This window comes from Heterocephalus glaber, unplaced genomic scaffold (genome assembly GCF_053883595.1).
Source record: "Heterocephalus glaber isolate CG9 unplaced genomic scaffold, H.glaber_assembly_v1.0 deba00000594, whole genome shotgun sequence".
Taxonomy (NCBI): domain Eukaryota; kingdom Metazoa; phylum Chordata; class Mammalia; order Rodentia; family Bathyergidae; genus Heterocephalus; species Heterocephalus glaber.
Window position 1 is genome coordinate 13,440,461 of NW_028258151.1, and position 19,103 is coordinate 13,459,563.

The following is a 19,103-nucleotide window of genomic DNA, read 5'->3' on the forward strand; positions in this document are numbered from 1 at the left end:
TAGTATTTATGCAATTCTGAGAAAAGACGCCCAGTTGTATCTTTGAGGGCCTTTAAATATTGATTTTCTCATCTTGGCTGATATTCTTGACTGCTGATTGATTCAGAGTCAGGCTCTGTTCTCACCCGGTGCACTGTACCCTTGGCCTCGCCTCAGCCTGAGGAGCCAGGTACACGTGCCGCTGTCACTTCTTCACTGACAAACAGTGGAACCACAGAGAAGGTAAGAAACCTGGTAAACAAGCATACCTAGTCAGTAATGGCCTCTAACTCCACTGCCGTATCTCTTTTTTTTTTTTTTTCCAGTACCGGGGATCCAACTCCGGACCTTGTGCTTGCAAGGCAGGTGTGGTGCCACTGAGCTAAATCCCTGGCCCCTCTTAATATCTTCTTAAGACTCATAGGTTCAAAAACAAAGAGATATTATTATTCACAGTATAGATTACTCACACTTGAGTTTAGTTAAACTTTAACACAGAGATTTCCCTCTTGAATTTTAAATGAAACACGGGCTTTGAAGGCTAATCCAAATAAGTAGATTGGCGTCTTCAAAGAAGACACTGAGTGTTTACACCGCCATACCTGGAAACCAGGAGGTCAGAACACTGGGATTCTAGTTTTTAGGGCTTCTGAGTTGAGAGCCACAGAATGTTCTAGCTTTGTGGGCTTTGTGATATTGGATGAGATGTTTACTTGCGCAGCCTCTGAGTTCTTCATTTGCACAATGGAAATGACAATGCTACCTCCAAAGCCTGCACAAAATCAGAGCTCTGAGATCTTGGTGTCAGTAGGAGCCTGGTTTGCGACAATTAGGAGGGGTGTGGGTTTAGAATCTTGGAGCGCTGTCCTTAGCAGGATGCTGAAAAATGTGCTTGGAAAACAGAAAGAAAGAACTCTTCACGAACACACCACCTCGTTTCTTCTGGATACATTTGCCGCAGTTTGAAATTGCTACCAAGCCAGGCCTATTGTGCCCAAGCACAGTATGCCAATCACTGAAGTGACAGTTTTGCAAAAGAGGAAGAGTTTATCCACGAGGTGGCCAAGCAGGTGGAGACGGCAGAGGTGGTGTCCAATACGCCTTCCTGGGGATGGGTGAGCTTTGGGAATACATAAGGACTGAGGCGTGGGGAAAGGTAAAGAAGAGCAGGTGAAGCAGTTTAAGCATAGTGGGTTTATCCAGGTTTTCCCATTCTGGAAAGGCACTTCCTTTGGTGGCCCCAGGAGCCCAGATGCCCAGACCTCGGGCTAAGGGTCTCTCCAGCCAGGACAATAAGGCACAGCATTTCTGTTGCTCTCTTCCTTCCTACAGACCACAGAGGAAGAACCTTCAGAAAAGGACGCCCTGCAGCCTGGTCGCAATATCGTGGCCGCTGGCTATGCACTATATGGCAGTGCGACCCTCGTGGCGCTTTCCACGGGGCAAGGTGTGGACCTCTTCATGCTGGACCCGGTAGGTTCCAAAGACCATGGCATCAGCACTGGTGCACACCGTGGGCTTCTGAGCCTGAATCCCTGCCCCGTGGGATAATTTCCTGCTCATTCCTAATTCTTGGTTTTGGAGCCAGAGAGCTTAGTTTGGGGAGTTAGCATCATCAGTGAAAAGATTAAGGACATCTGTCCAAAGGAAGGCACTGGGAGGATGTGTGTGTGTCCCATAGCATCAGTTTTATCAACTCACACCCTGTGAGTCATTAATTAAATTTAATTAATTACTGAGGCAGAGTCTCAAAACATGGCTTTGAACTCACTAAGGCTGGCCTCAAACCTGAAGCAACCTCCTGCCTCAGCCTCCAGAATGCTGGGATAACAGTTAAGCACCACCACACTCGGTTTAGTCTAGCTTTTCAAAAGAAGTTTATTTTCCAGGCATGATTCACGTGCAGGTTTATGGGAATATCATGATTCAAGAATCCCAAAGCCACCCGTTTCCACACTGGACGATGGATTCCTCAGTTCAGTGCTGCCCCTAGAACACTCAGTGGTAACAGAGGGATCCTGGACTCTGCCGCATCCCTGATAGCTGCCACTCGCCTCTGGGGACTGTCAGACACTATAAATGGGGCCAGTGTGACTGAGCAGTGGGATTTTATATTTTGTTTCATTACAATTAATCTAAAGAGTGGCTGCCCCCCTTGGTGGAGGATTTCCCCTGATACTTGTGTCTTTCCCAGTGATAAAAAATGGTTCCTCTCAGGTTCTGTATCATTCTCCACACTTTTCACAGGACAGAATCGGGGACAGAAAAGGAAGAAGCACAACCTCTGGGCAGATGAAAAACACAATTACACTATCCTGTCTGAAGGAAGAAATAATTAGATGAAGGGTGGGAAAGTTTAAAAAAAAAAAAAAAAGCCCAAACCTACGTGTATACATTAGAAATAGGAGAAATTTGGGGAAATATTTCTTAAATTATAGAATTTCTCTTTTAAATACTCAATGCTTTGTCAAACATTTGTGAACTGCTTTGCCAAATAATTTTGGTCAAAGAGTCCTATATTCACTTACGGGAAAGCCCAGTATTTCAGTTTAATTTAGATTTATAAATTTTTATGGAGCATCTACTAAGCCCCAAAGCATAAGACTATCTAATTTTCCAGGTTAAGTCACATGCCTGCCCTTGGGTTAAAGGGACCCAGATGATAGTCCTTGAAAGAGCAATTCCTTAAAGAAAGTGTGGGTGCCCCGTAGGAGGCGAATCTCAATGGTGGACTAATAAAGCAACAGATGTCCACAATGACTTATTAAAGCTGATGAACCAAAGATTATCAGGAACACACTTAAAATAAAAGGAAGTTGGATTTTTCTGGGAAAGAGGACCTGCACTCCAGGGGGAATATATGACACCATGCCGAGAGAGTTCAGGTGGGCTTACCATCATAGCTCTTGGGCCTTCCTTGATGATTCCAAGGCAGACCTGAGGAAAATGAGGTCTGTTCTGAATTGGATATTGTCTAGAAGTAGGTGCAACTGATGACTAGTACGATCATTTCTTTCTAGGGGGCAGGAAGATTCAAATGAAGACAGCGACTCAGCAAAGAAGCAGTGACCACTCATGCTAGGCAAAAGAGGCTGGATTTTTTTGTTTTGTTTTGTTTTTTTGGTACCAGGGATCGAACTCGGGTCCTTGCGAAAAGAGGCTGTTTTTGCAGTTGCTGAGTATACGTACTTCTCACTGTCTTGTTTCAGACATGGTCAGGTGGCTTTATCTCTATACTCTCTGAATGAAGTTTGAATTCCTTCACTATCTTCTAGTTGAGCTGCCAGCCATGAGCTGTCATCTCAGGAGCTCTTTACATTCTAAGGTCTTCAGTATGCGTCAGCCCTGATTTTCCTCCTAGTAACCAGACACCAGCCTGCTTCTAGACCGGTCACGTCCACTGGGCCTGCTGTCACCAGAACCAGATAAAGAGCATCCTGAGGGGTGTCCTGAAGATGTCCCTAGTGGCTATTGCAGGGCTGATGGAGCCCTGGGCACAATTGTATTAATCACTCTGAGGATTCTTTGAGGTTTTGCCACCTATTTGTATAGGCTGAGTGAACATAGAATCTGATGTAAGGAACTTCTTGTTTTCTCCACACAGAAGTGGTTGAGGAACTTTAATGGTTTCTAAGACAGAATCATTAAGATAAAACAACTAGACCACAAATGAATGGTGAAACTGCATGCCCACTCATTCCTTAACTTCTTTCTCTCATTGTTGAGGGCCTAAATCTTCCAGGAAGCATTGAGCTCAGAATGAGAATTTGGGAATAAATACACCTAAGTTTCTCAGAAGCAAGCAGTCTCGAAGATGTTGGAAGGCTCAGAAGTAAAGAAAGAAGACCACAAACATTTTTCCTTGATTTTTTGTTTTGTTTTGTTTTGAGACAAGGTCTTCCTGTGTAGTTCAGCCTGGCCTTGAACTCACAGCAATCCTCCTGCCTCAGCCTCCCTGTACTGAGATTATTGGCATGCACCACCACACCCTTCTCCTTGAATTATTTTATACCTCCTATTCCATTGCTCTCTGAGCTTCCTGTTCAATCTTGTATTATGGCTATTCTTTCTACCACCCATGAAAACACCACAGGGCAATTTCCAGGGTGACCAGAGAAGACCCCTGGATCCTTCCCACACCCCTACATCCTCTCATATCCTGTGATCCATTCGAGGTGTGCTGTTGGCTTGTTTCCTGATATCTCTCTTCTTCCTGATGTCTCTCATCATCTCTCTAGGCTCTTGGTGAATTCGTGCTGGTAGAAAAAGATGTCAAGATTAAGAAGAAAGGAAAGATTTTCAGCCTCAACGAGGGCTATGCCAAGTATTTTGATGCTGCTACCACCGAATATGTACAGAAGAAAAAATTCCCTGAGGTGAGTAAAGCAGTTTAGGCCAGTGGCAGTGCAGATGCTGTCTCAGTGGGTCCTGTTTGGATGGTGACTTTGGGGGCCTTCATGAAAGAGGTTGGCACCACTCTTTATGTCATGGTCCATGTGAATCTTTCTTACCAAATTCCAGGGCATGAGGCCAGAGAGACCCTTTTTCATTGGGTGGAAAAGGAGCTGTGTTTTACGCTGGTGAGACTGTCCCTGAAGCACAATGAACATCAAGGACAGAGAGCTGATTTTAGGAGACTGGGTAGCATTCAGTCAAGGATACTAGGATCTGCTTTTCTGCCTGAAATGGAAGCTCTATGAAATTTTTTTCTTTCTTTTTTGTGTGTTTTTAGGGTCACATTCTCAGAAAAACAGTTTCCTGTCCCTCTCCTTTGTAGGGTGGTATTGTACCACAGCACACAAACCTATCAGATGTCTTGAGCCAGTAGAAACAGGATATGACTTCTGAAATTGATAAAATCAAAATTATTTGCAAGTTCCGAGCTTTGAAGATGGCTTCAGAGTGGTTCTGATCCTATACTAAAAAATTTCCCCTCCAGAACCCATAAAGAAAGATTTTACCACTCAAAAAGCAAAGTTTTGTGCAAAAGAAGTTTAGGAGAGTAAATTGCAAGCTGGGGAAAATTACTTATCACATATGTGACCGACACGAGGTGAGTAGTCTTGCTACAAGAGGACCCTTATAACTCAACAAGACAAGGATGAATCCTCAGGTAGGACTCCAGGCAAAGGGAATGATCCTGCAAGTCACATAGAACACCTATGTGTCCAGTCAGCAGATGGAAAGATGCCAACAAATCAATGAGAATTAAAATCACACTGCAGTATCATGTCTGCAGATGAGACTGGCAAAGGTGGACCGGGGATGTAGCTTAGCGGCACAGCACCTGACGGGCAAATGTGAGGCCCTAAATTCAATTTCTGGTACAAAGGGGGGGGGGGCGTTGGCAAAGGTTTGAAAGATAAATAGTGCTCGGTAGTGTGGAAAAATATGCCTTCTTATAAATTGTTAGTGAAAACCTAAGTGTCCTAGCCTTTTGGAGGGCAATCTAGCAATATGATTTCAAAATGTAAACATCCATGTCTTTTGACTCAGCAATTTATCCTAAATTCCCCCAGGAATTTGCCCTAAGTAACTAATAAGTCAAATTTAAAAAAAGATAAATGTACATGGGTATGTCATTGAAACATTGTCTATAGCAACAACAATGAAAGGAACAACTGAAGTGTCCATCAGTAAGGGCTGGTTAATATACTGCAGGACATCCACACGATGATTTATTATGCTGCCTGTCTCTTTCTCCATTGAAAAGTCCATCTTTATCTATTGATAGTGAAACATATCTACAAATTACTAAGTGAAATAAATGGGTGACAGAACTAAGTATAATTACATACATGTGAATATATGTATGTGCATGCTTTTATACACGTGGACATGTGTATATATCCATAAAATGTCTTTACAGAATTGCTATCTTATTAATAATCATTTCTGGACATAAAGATTATAAAGTTATTTATTTTTTGTATCACGTAGATGTGTGCAATATGCAGCGATCATGCATTATTGGAAATAGATCATTCCATTTTGCAAAAGAAATCTCCTTTCTCTTTTTATCTTGTCCTTGCCTCTGGTTTTCCTATAATATTGATTTCCATGGGGTTGGCAATAAGGGTAGGCTTCCTGAATCAGTATTATACAGAACAATTTTCTAGTTGTTCACATCCCAAAACTTCAGCAGAGTCATAGGAGATTTTCTAGAATCTAGTTATGCAGCTCACATAACTGTAAAATTGGAGCCCCAGGAGATATTCAAGATCATGTACAATTTTTGTTTTATTTTCTCCCAAATGCAAATCTCTACTCTTTCAACAATTTTTCTCTTATATCCTTACTCACAGCCCAGTTTAAATATTCTTGCTAAGACTAGAAGAACACTGAAGTTCTAAAATAAAACTACTCTTTGCAGTTTTGCAAAGCAGAGCAAATGTTTTAAGGGACTCCATAGAATTCACCAAGAGATCCCCCAGGAGTACACAAGCAAATCCAAAGCCTCCTACAGATACAATTCTTCTTATGTTCATTAGGCCAGAATTTTTCAAACATTTTGACTGTGATTACTCATAAAAGTTTTATTTTACATCTAATTCAGAAAACAGGAGCACACACATGTGTGTGCGCACCCACACCCACACACACACACACACACACACACCTGAAACAAAAGTTACACTACCTATTGCTCTATAGCACTCTAATTATATTTTTCTACTCGATTCTATTCCATGCCATTCCATTCTGTTCTGTTCCATTTGTTTAGATTCCACTTCATTTTTTTAAAAAAATGCTAGTAAAGACTTACTGTATGGATTTTATGGCCTATTAATGGATTTCCATCCACAATGTGAAAAGTGCTGCTTTAGACAGTTTCTTAGAAATTTCACTAGACATTAAAGCTAACTTACAAATTAAGAATGGAGACAGTAAAATTAAATAAAACACTGGGAAGTATATGCCTTATATACAGAATAGGTTAACTTTACTCGACTAGACACGTGGCCAACATATTATTGTACCCAGAATGCTGAGCAGATAAAATTACAATCTAAAAAGCAGTGATTTGTTTGCTTGTTTGTTTTGAGACAGGGTCTCACTATGTAATTTGGGCTGCCCTTGAACTTACTATGTAGCCCAGGCTGGCCTTGAACTCCTGGTGATCCTCCTGCCTCAGCCTTCCAAGTTCTGGGATTAAAGGTATGCACCACCACACACAACCTAAAAGCAGTTCAAAAAAAAAAATTCTCCTCTTCACTCTAAATTTGCCCACACAGAGGAGCCCTTCCTTCTACTCCAGATGCCACCTGAGGTAGCATCCAAGACTCTCTGGTCACTCTTAGAAAAGAGAAAGCACTGAACCTGATATATTAATAAATATTTCAATGTTAATATAAAGATTTTGAGGGCTGGGGATTTATCTCAGTGGTGCCACGCCTGCCTTGCAAGGGCAAGGTCCTGAGTTCAATCTCCAGTACTGGAAAAAAAAAATGTAAAGATCTTTGTCCTACTTTCTTGTAAGAAAAGAATTCTAAATAATAAAGGAAGTTACCTAATTCCTCAACCTAAATCAGGGTCCTGAAGTTCTCCAGTTGTTATTTAATGTAAAGTTTTATGTTTAATATAAATCTGCCTTTGGCATAAGAGAAACTATCTTATCTGTGGGAGGTTGGGGGGGGTTGGGGGGGGGGGTTGGTACAGGGAATTGAACTTGGGACCTTGCACTTGCGAGGCAGGCAGCAGCACCACTGAGCTAAATCCCTGGCCCAGCTTTTAAATAAACTTTTTGAAAAATCTATAAATTGAAGACTACAGATTAATTGAATCTTCCCAAAAGGGCCAGATAGACTAATGTGTAATATAGCAGGAAACAAGTCAGTAAGTTATTAAAATCATAGTCCTCATAATTAAAAATAAACTAGAATAAGTTAAAATTTTTTTCAAAGGGAAGTAGATACAGTAGGTAAAAACTATTCTTTCAGGGCTGGGGATTTAGCACAGTAGTGCTGCTGACTGCCTTCCAAGCACTAGGTCCCGAGTTGCATCCCGGTACCAAAAAAAAACCAAACAAAACTATTCTTTCAGGAGAGCTTGGCTGCAGAATATGGGAGAAAAAAGGAGAGGCTTACTGGGGTGACAGAGGAAGAAGGCACTGGTTTATTTTTGTTTTTTAATATCAAGTTGTCTTAGTTACTTTTCTCTAGTTGCTAAGACAAAATACCCAACACCCAAAGTTAAAGAGGGAAAGGTTTGTTTGGTTTACAGTTCATAGAGGTTTCATTCAGTCCATAATCAGCTGACTCCAAGGCAGGGTGGCAGAGGGACAACAGTTCATGGCGGAAGACAGCAAAAGCAACAAGAGACCTTAATTAACAGCATCTTCCTGCCCCTTTTATCTTATTTAGACTATACAGGGTGGATAGCACTCATACCCTTAATCCTAGTGCTCTCAGGCCTAGCATTACACCATGAATCACGCACTCTAGATTCAGCCAGCTCCGAAATAGCCCCACCTCATTTGCATGAGGCCTTGGGGGGACATCTAAACACAAGCCGTAACACAAGTCTTGATCCAATATTCATTCTAGCTTGTGTTCAAGTCTGTAAAGTCTCTCTTCCCAAAGTGCTTATTTTGAAACTTGCCTTAGCTTACCATTACTTGTTATTTTTACCGTGCTGTGTTAATCCTGAGTTTTGTCAGAATGCAAAACAATGGATGACTACCCTGAGAAATTGTTAGATTAGACAAAGAAATCATAGGTGAGTGCTAAATGAAGGAAAAATAAACCTACCCAAAGGAGTGATTGGATCATATATCCAATGTTTTACCTATTTCATCCTTCTTTGAGAAAAATCATGACCTTTCTTGTTTCTCTCTGAACAAATATTCCTTTCATTTATGTGTGACTAATTAAACTGAGACTTCTAAATAAATTGTTATATTTTTAAATTTATTTCTAAAGGTGTTTAAAGTGTTTTCAGTGGACAGACTGCATGAAGCAAGTGCAAAATTGTCATTACCATTGATCAAGGAGGTCTGGTCCTTAGAAAGCTAAAAACTGAACCCTAATGAGCCACTAGGAGGTTAAAGGAGCTGCCAAACAGCTGTGACTTGGGTAGACAGTCATCCCTAGGGAGCCACAGGGTGCTAGTTCCAGGACCCCTTTCAGATACTGAAATCCTCAGATGCTCAAGTTCTTTATATAAAATGATGTAGTATTTGCATACAACTTACATAAATCCTCCCCTATACTTTAAATCATCTTTAGGTTACTTATAATACCTTATACAACACAAATACTGTGTACATAATTGTAATACTGCCTTGTTCAAGTGATGATAATAAGAAAACCAGTCTGTACATGTTCAGTGCGGATGCCACTTTTATATTTTGATCCATGGTTGGTTGAATCTTTTGATGTGGAACCCTGTGGATATGAAGGACCGACTCTACTTTTATTGTTGTTAGCTGCTGTTATTGTTGTTAGCTGCAGGATGCTCTTACTGTAAGTAGTCCTATGTGTGATTAATTCAGTCCTTGATTGAGTTTTGATGGCCTTATAATGAATGAAATGCTCAGTTACAGGTTTTCAGTTCCTATGTCAGTGGATGGATATCAGAGGGCCAGGAAAGTGGAAGCCGCACCAACTGGACTTGTGCCCTGGAGCTGGTGTAGGCTACTTCCTAAAGCCACTGGATCTCATCTCTTGCCTTTCTGCCTTCCAGGACGGCAGTGCTCCCTATGGGGCCAGGTACGTGGGCTCCATGGTGGCTGATGTGCACCGCACCCTGGTCTACGGAGGGATCTTCCTGTACCCAGCCAACCAGAAGAGTCCTAAGGGCAAGGTAATTGCTGTGTTATCTCTTTGTGAGCCAGCAGGAATCTCCTTGTGCCTACTGTGTGGCTGCTGCGCTGCTCCTGGGCCTGCATGTTTGTGAGAGGGCAGGGAAAGACAAACAAGCTCTGTTTCCCAGTAGTGACTTTTGCAGCTGTGGTAGAAGATCTGGAGAAGAGGAAGGCTGATGTGACTGTGGCTCTGGTTGTCACTGGCCTTCACTTCTCTGGCCTCATGCTCATCCTTTGCCATGAGTCTCCTGCGTTCATCTCCCACTTTCTGTGGGCTGTGGCTAATTTTTCATAGCAGCACCCACTGGCTTGCAATCACTGACTCCTAGAGAATCTAATAAAACCCATCGCCTACTTCCTAGAAAAAACAGGCACATAAATGTCACATCATTTTTGGAGGATTCATAGACACTCTGAAGTCCACTCAAGAATCCCCTGAAGAGTTCTCCAGGAAAAAAAAAAAATTCTGCTGCAGAATAATTTCTGAAAATGAGACAAGGGATTTTGATACACAGATTTTGATACAAGGCAGTGTTTGCTATATTGTTAATCATGTATATTAATCTGTTGAACTAACAATTACAGAGAAGTCTGCACAAGAGGTGCTGAAGGAAATAAAAGTGCAATGGAGTATTATGTGAGATGAAGTAAAAGATGTGAAAATTCTTAAATTCTTGCCAGATGCTTGGTTTAACAGGAAGGACATCAAGACTAATTATTACTAATTATTTAAATAATTAGTTATTTGTTAATAACTAATTATAGTAATTATTATATTAATAATTAGTTGTTGTTATTATTTAAATAAATATGCTCTACAGATGCATGCAATCCCATATATAGATCTGCATTCATTGCACCATCAGCGTAACACATATTGGAAGTACATTTGTTCCTGACCTCCACATTTCAGCTCCTGTGGTCTCTGTGACATGTCTGTGTGTGTTTGTGTGTTTTGTGTGTGAGTGCGCACTTGCACGTGGGCATAGACATAACACCTCTGTGTGCTTGTCTCTGTAAAGCCATGTAAATTTTAATTGATAAAAAAGAGTGGATCACATGGGCAGCAGGCCAATGGATCATGAAATCCTGGGAATTTTGCTGTTAACACCAGCTGACTACAACAGGGACCTCTCAGATCAGAGCAAAAGTAACTTGGCTCCAAAACAAATGTTCCAATTCTTAGTTATTTTTTAAAGTATCTCGTTCAATAGACTGCTTGGTTATAGTCTGAGACCACTAATTTCCCCTGTTGTCAGCCCCCAGAGCAAAGAAAGTGGGAAAGGAGAAGCCGAGTTCTACAAACTGTCAAGATGAGGATCTCCATGGCCAGACTCTCCAAGACAATGTGCCCTCCAGTGCCCCTCTGTGGATTGGTCAGGGACAAAACTAGCCTTCCCAAGTGCACCCACCTGCACTGGGGCTTCTCTCAAGAGAGGAAGAAGTCAGATGTTAAACAAACCTCAATGTGATGACTGTTATGAAAGGGAAAAGACAGGATTTCACTTAGGTAATGGGCCAAAAGAAAAGATTGAAATACCAGCAAACTATTTACCCAAACTAATACTTGAGATGTGGAGGTCCTTCTACACCATCCCCACCACTGTGGTTATCCCCAGAGATATCACCTAGCACTGTCAAGGTGACCTTACAATTCACCATGCTTGGCTTCTTGCTAAGAAGCTGGAAGGCCTTACATATAATAGCTTCTAAGTTGGTGTACAGAATCAGTTTGCCTCACTGCTAAACCACCAAGAAATAGGTTTCTGGATTGTGTACCTTCAAATCAAGAGGCAGGTCTCCTTAGCACAAAGGTCACCAGACAGGATACATGTCCCAGCCACCTGGCCAAAAGTGCCCCCAGATGTGTGCAGGATGAGTACAGCTGGTGCATCCAGGCTCACAGATGCTCAGAAGTTCAAACTCCTCCTCAACTCTAGGGGCAGGGCTCAGGATGTCTGGCCACTCACACAGCTCAACCACCTGGCTCTATTTCTCCACAGCTCCGGCTCCTGTATGAGTGCAACCCTGTGGCCTACATCATTGAGCAGGCGGGAGGCATGGCCACCACAGGCACCCAGCCTGTCCTAGACGTGAAGCCCGAGAGTATTCATCAACGGATCCCCCTCATTCTGGGGTCCCCAGATGATGTGGAGGAATATCTTACCTGTGTGCAAAGAAACCAGGCAGGCAGGTAGTGAGTTTGACCCCTTCAAGCTTTCCTCTCTTTGTCTTTTACTAAGAGCCCTAAATGTAGATAAGTAGGGGTAGTGGTGAGGAAGAAACAAGGCCAATCCACCAGATCATATTCAGAAGAGCAATAACCAATGGCCAATGTTAGATTCAAAAGCCAGAGGAAATTCTGTGGTCAATGTAAAAATAAAAACCTGTGGCTAAAAATTAAAACCTACATGTCAAAGGAACAAATTTGATTTGGCTTCGGTCATAAACAGTGGCAAATAAGGTTGTAATTCTAAATGAATCAAATCAGGTCACCAGCAACTATCTACTTGAGGGTAAAAAGTACACACATCAGTCAGGAATTTGTCTTGGGGCTGGGGTGGAACACTCAGCACAAAAACAAACAAAAATTCTTAAAATTTCATCTAAGTGTCTTTTGCTGTGGTAATGAAATTCCTTGCTCATGTATTTGATTTAATTTCTTAGAAGTATTTTTGTGTCTTCTTTTGAATAATTTTGAGTTAGATATCCATTTATAGCTATTAAATTCTGGAGTTTCTGACTGAGTATTTTCAGTCTCTAACTTGGATAATCAATAACTATTGGAGTGGAAAACATGGTTGCCTCTTGACAAAGGCAGACACTGAATGGAGTTGATATTTAAGAATCAATGCCCACTTTTCTCAATCCTTAACCTTGTATTTCATTTTTGGGGGAAATATTTTCAGTACCATGGGGCCAGAGGACACTGGTTAAATGATTCTTCATTGTCCAGATTGTGTTGAGATTGAAGAGGGGGTGGCATGGACATCTGAAATCTCTGTTGGAACAAGAATTATTATATTTGACTATGGACCTGGACACCAAAAAATTCTTTAATGAATCATTGGCAGATCAAATCCAGAAATGTTTAAAATAAAGAAACATCAGGATAAAGTCAGACTTAATCCAGAAACTGAAGAACAACACAACACTAGAAAATCTAATATAATAATTTGTTAGACTAAAGAAAAGGCAGTTTTTGGAGGTGGGGGCCAGTAAAAGCATGGGAGGAAGCAAAGCTCTCCCTCCTTTAGCTTTGGGTGGTTCACACAACTGAAAGGCACAGTTCAACTTGGGTATAGTTCTGTGATCAACACTGTTCCTCAGTCTACTATGGCTGGGCAGCTATAACAGAAGCAGCAAAAAAAATTAACACACAATTGGAAATATTTTCTTCTCCCAAAAAAGAACAAAGAGTTTCTTCTTCTAGAAAGAATCTGGATTCTAACCATCAGCTCTTAATGCTTCATTGGAAACTTTATCTAAAATGCATATCCTAAAAATTCAAACTGACAACTTCACTTCAAAATATCTTATGAAGGGGCTAGGGATTTAGCTCAGTGGTTCCGCCGCCTGCCTCGCAAGCACAAGGTCCCAAGTTTAATCCCCGGTACCAAAAAAAAAATATTTTAAATACCTGGATTCGGTGAGTTTTCAGCTGGAGGTGGCCTCGTTGAAAACAAATCTAGAGGCAGCACCTCCGATTGTGGCATACATTGCTTTCATGAGTGTGGTAGATGCTCAGGGAAACAGCCTTTTGCCATTTGTGTGCTTTCTTCTTAAAGCTGAGGCTAAGGGCTCTGTATGTCACACACAAGAGGAGGGAACTAGGAAGAGACTGCCTTCTCATTCCATTCTCAGAGGCTACACAGGAACAATGTGAGGACACTGGTGGAATGATGCCTTGGTGATCTGGGCTTCCATGGGCAGAGTCTTGAAAGATGTGAGTGATCTGAGAACCCCTTTCCTTCTGGTTTCTCACTCCCTGCTGATTGTCCACTCAGTGTAAAAGGATGTGTCTGTTTCAGGAGGAATCCATTCATTCTTCCCTCTTTTAAGGATTCTTGAAGAGTACCCTATACAGGTCTGGCCCCCTCCTTGGGGGCATGGACCACTCACTGAGGAACTGGTTTACAATTGTATTTTGAGAAGATGGACCTCATCAACTGGGAGCCAGGCACATAGACACTTCAAAAGGAGAAAAATCACTGAACCACTTTAATAGATGCTTCTTAAAAATAAGTCATCTGCTTCAAATCCATGGGGAAAGAATGACTAATATTTGGGCAGAGAAAAATAAAAGACTCCAAATCATGCTCTAGATGTATTACAAAGTTAAACATAAAATATTATAAAGGCATTACAAATAGATAAAGAGAATATATTTATGACCTTAAATGGCCATAAAACAAAACCTAAAGCAAACAAAGCCAAAAAAGACATAAAGTAAAAAAGATATAAAGAAAAGACAGATGTAGCTATATCAAAATAAAAACATTGCAAGGCCTGGCCAACTTGACACATAAATTAATGATCATAGTCCATAAGTACAAAGGTAGAAAGATGATCAAGCTCTAATGATGAGTAAAAAAGGCATTTTGCAAGTGGCTATGACAACAATACCACTTTGTAAAATAAAAAAGCATACACACACACACAATGAACAACAACAACAGTGTAAATGAGAAACAACAGGAAGGGACTCTCAAGAGTTGCCAACACATTACATTGATATCAGAGAAGAAAATATTTGCAACATACAACCAAAAAAATGAACAGCAAGAGTCACACATATTAAGAGAAAAAAGATAAATCATCCATAGAAAAATTAAGGATATGAGATAATCTGATATATGAAAAGATGGTTAGCCTCATCGGTAATCAGGGAAATGAAAATAAGGTGACGTGTCATTTTTCACTTATGGAATTGTCAAAAAACAAGAACTAATTGCATCAAATGTGACAGGTGCTGGGACATGGCACTCCTATTCCCTGGGGAGAGGAGAGAGGATGGGTACAGCCTTTTGGGAGGGCAATTTGGAAGTTCTGTTAACATTGACGAGTTTAAATGAGCAGGTCTTCTGAGCCCGCAGCCTACATCTTGGTATCTACAAAGAAGCCTATATTAGACTTTGTATTAGCTGTCATTGTGTTGAAACACCTGAGATAATTTACTTATACAGAGAAAAGGTGTATTTTGGTTCATAGTTTTGGAGTTTCCAGTCCATCCATGGTCAGAGGTCCCATTGCTTGGAGCTTTTGATATGGGTGCCAGGTGGCAATGCCAGGAGCATGTGGTGGAGCAAACTGCTCACCTCAAGGCCCAGAAGCAAAAGAGAGAGGAAGGGTTCCCACAGTCCTCTTCCGGGGCACAGCCCTCAAATGACCTAAGGACCTCTCACAAGGCCCCACCCTCCAAAGACTGGCAGCCCCTCACAATACCACTACCCTAAAGACCAAATCTTTAACACAAGGCCTTTAGGAGACTTTCAACACCTAAACTGCGGCAGCCTTTTTGAAAATTAAGTATTGTTCATAATAGCAAAAGGATGAGAATAAACTGAACATACATCAGTAGGGAGAAACCCACTCCAGTCTTGTATGAATATGGAAACTCTTCTCATAATATTTCTATTCAAAGATATCTTAACATCAATAGAGACAAACGAAGAAAGAAATGTATATACTATCTGGCATCCTAAAGACCTTTTTACTTTCTTTTAACCTGATGATAATCAACCTGTTCTTTAACTCTTTGGCTTCATTTTCATCCAATGACATCTCATCACCTTCTTTTTCTACAAGGAAGAGAAAAAACATGAGTACAATATAAAGGAAAAGTGTGGGGTGGTGGGTAGCTGTATAGGGTAGATTTGCATATTCATTAATGTTCTCCAGAGAAACAGAATCAATAAGATCTATAGAATAAACAACACACACACATACACATACATACACACTTGTGATTGTGTAAGATAGCAAGTCTGAAACCTGTAGGGCAGGTGAGTGGGCTGAAAACTTATTTCTATGTTACACCCTTCAGGCAGATTTTCCTCTTTTCTGGGAAGCTTCAGTTTTATTCATGAAGCTTCTACTGATGGAATGAGGTCTCTCACATTACCAAGAATGAGCTCCTTTACTTAATTATTGTAAATGTTAATCACATCTACAGACTAACTTCACAACAACCTCTCAACTAGTATTTCACCAAAGAACTGGGCACCACAGCGTGGCCAACCTGACACATAAATTAATGATCACAGTCTATAAGTACAAAGGTAGAAAGATGACCACGGTCTAATGATGAGTAAAAAAGGCATTTTGCAAATGGCTATGACACAGTGCCACTTTGTAAAATAAAAAAGCATACACACACACACAATGAACAACAACAACAGTGTAAATGAGAAACAACAGGAAGGAACTTTCAACAGTTGCTGACTTGAATGGTACTCATTTGGGTTTTAGGATGCTAACTGCTACTGAAAACAACAGACCAAGTTCTCAGCTCCATCTCTGTGAAGAAATGCCTATCAGAGCTTGAGTGCTTGTCCAGCGGTGTTGACATTCCTTGATTGGGTCAGCCAGCTGGAGAGTCCCAGGGGTCTAAGGAGCTTACAGCCAGCCCATGGTAAATCAGAAGCCATCAACAGGAAGCAAACATCTTAGGGTTTCTGGGACAATGAAAAAAAAGACACACACATGTGCACTGCCACAGGTAAATTTCCCCTGTGTTTGGAAATTCATGCTCTGAGGCAGGAGCAGCACTCTGACCTCAGGGTCATCTGTTCCCAGTGGAGCCCAGTCTCCCTGCCATAGTCCTGCAGTCCTGTTTTCACAGTACCCAGGCCCCCTGGGGATTAATGGAGCATTTTGTAATGGTTGCTCATTCTCTTTCTCTTTACCCATGCCAAGAGTTGCATGATTTTTTCCTTTACTTTTGAGACTTAGGTATTACTCAAAAGGGAAATGAGTTTAGAAAGTATACCCAACTTTAAATTCTACAGACAACAGACACAATGGGAGCCTACTTACCTTTCACTTTTTCTTCATTACAAAAATTGGCACATAATTCAGCCAGGCTGAAATTGATTAAAGTTTGTAAATATGTTTTGGTGGCAGTGAATGAAAATACATGACTATGATGAATGGAGCCTTCCTAGTGACTCTCAGTCCTTTTCCTCCTCTAATAATATGCCAGATATTAGGATCAGACAGCCATGTAAGCAAATTACCCTCTTGTTATATGTTGAATCATTTTCTTCCTTTATATTTAACAAGGATTAAGAAATTATGAAGATAAAAACACTCATATAAGTTATTCTTGAGACTATATTTCTGTAGTAATCAAACCTGGTTTTCAGTTCTGTTTCATGTCTATTGGCATCTTATTAAATATACTTTAGAAAGTATGATAGACGGGCCGGGGATTTAGCTCAGTGGTTCTGCTACCTGCCACACAAGCACAAGACACCAAGTTTGATCCCCAGTAACAAAAAAAAACCAAAAAGAAAGTATGATAGATGCAGCTTGGAACTTTTCACAAATTTAAATAAACATAAATATTTTTTAAGTTGCAAAACATCAAATATCTGTATAATAGCCTAGACATCTAAGGATCCTCACACTTTCATTCAATTTAGCACAAAGAAGTTCCTTTAGAATCTTACATTGTAGTTCCAAGATTTCTTGGACACACCCTGAGCTAACCTGTTATGGTAAAGCATGGTGACAGTCACAAAGCGATCCTTTTTGGATGGAAATTTACAGGCCAAATATGACATATTGTGCTTTCCAAAGACAATCATATCTTCTATCCCACATGGGTTTTCAGCTAAGCAAGCATATCTCCCACAGACTATTCCCCTCCACAAGAATTTGAGCTGTTGGGGCCGGGGATTTAGCTCAGTGGTTCCACCGCCTGCCTCGCAAGCTCAAGGTCCCAAGTTTGATCCCCGGTACCAAAAGAATTTGAGCTGTGCCTGGTGACTTTCTGCACAAAAGAGGAAGCAGCAAGGGTTTGGTTTGGGACTGAGGCTTGCTCCTAAGAAGACTTGCAGCCAAGCACGTCTGAAATCCCAGCACTTGGAAGAAGGATCTCCATGAGTTTGAGGCCAGACTGGGCTGCATAGTGAGTTCAAAGCCAGCCTGAACTACATAGCAAGACCCTGTCTCTAAAAAACAGTAACAACCCAAAAGACTTGCAACTGATGCTGGGCATTTTGCAATCTTTCCTCTTGGTGTGTTCCCTCTTGGAGCCAGCCTCCATGCCAAGGGAAGCTCAAACCATGGAAGGAGAGGTCCATGTATGTGCTGTGTTCACTGGCCCAATCTGAACACTCACCAATTAATAGCACATGTGACAAACTATTGAGTGAGTCTCTCTGGCTGTCCAGTTTAGTCAAACCTACAGATGATCCCAGCATGGATATTGTAATGGCTTGTATCTAGATTACCTCCCCAAAGCTTCATAAGCTCATAAGTGGGGCTCTTTGGAGGTGACTGGATGTAGAGTGTGTGATACTGGGATTAAAGGTGTGTGGTAACTGAAATGGTTTAACATAGTTTGGGGTGTGGATAATGGTGATCCCTACCCTGAGTGTGGGTGGCACCAATCAATAGGCTTGCAGCTTGGATGGAATATAAAGAGGCAGAAAGAAGCTTGTTGCAGCTGCTGCCTCCTGGCTGCTCTGCCATGAGCTATTTCTCCTCTGCAATGCTCTCTACCATGCCACCCTGCCTTGGAGTTAGTGGTCTATGGACTGAAACCTCTACAAACTGAGCCAAAGCAAAGCTTTCCCCGTTTAACTGAGTGTCAGATGTTTTGTCTCAGCAATGAAAAAGTAACTAAGACAGTCTCCATCATGGAAACCATGTACATGAATCCAGTCAGAATATGTGAAAGATGTGTTTCTTTTAACTGCTGGGTTTCCAAGGTGTTTATTTCCAGAAAAAGCTGACCAGAACAGACTCCTCACTGTACTCCCCAAAGGTTCTTGTAAGTACTTAAAACCAACTCTGCAGCAGCCTCATCTCTCAGCACCTCAGCACAATCTCTTCCATGGAGTCTCTAACCACATGTCTTAGTCTCTACTAATATACTCACCTCTTCATCTTTTCTCATTTTCTCACTGCTTTGGCTGATGTCTCCTTTCTCTTCTTTCTAGAAGTCCTCCTTGACCTAAGAGCACCTACTCCTTGAGGCTGGAATCATCTCTTCCACAGTGGTACCACTGACACATAGTGGGTGCTACACAAATGCTAGTTTTATCAGTCTAGCTCCCCACCAGCAGAGTGATTTCTGCCCAGGAAACTA

At 41.3% G+C, this 19,103-nt stretch overlaps 1 protein-coding gene across 2 annotated transcripts in view; it reads left to right on the top strand.

Annotated features, from left to right (window-relative positions):
- Fbp2 (fructose-bisphosphatase 2) overlaps positions 1 to 12,190 on the top strand; it is a 29,263-nt gene extending 17,073 nt beyond the window's left edge. Inside the window, exons 4-8 of one of the 2 annotated variants that reach the window (XM_004846077.3) lie at positions 1,312 to 1,452; positions 4,218 to 4,355; positions 9,664 to 9,783; positions 11,044 to 11,294; positions 11,788 to 12,190. In XM_004846077.3, coding sequence (XP_004846134.1) covers positions 1,312 to 1,452; positions 4,218 to 4,355; positions 9,664 to 9,783; positions 11,044 to 11,256 — 612 coding nt within the window. In that variant the 3' untranslated portion in view covers positions 11,257 to 11,294; positions 11,788 to 12,190. The remainder of the gene's footprint in view (positions 1 to 1,311; positions 1,453 to 4,217; positions 4,356 to 9,663; positions 9,784 to 11,043; positions 11,295 to 11,787) is intronic. The other variant, XM_004846078.3, reaches the window with a different exon arrangement.
- Positions 12,191 to 19,103: the final 6,913 nt, after the last annotated feature.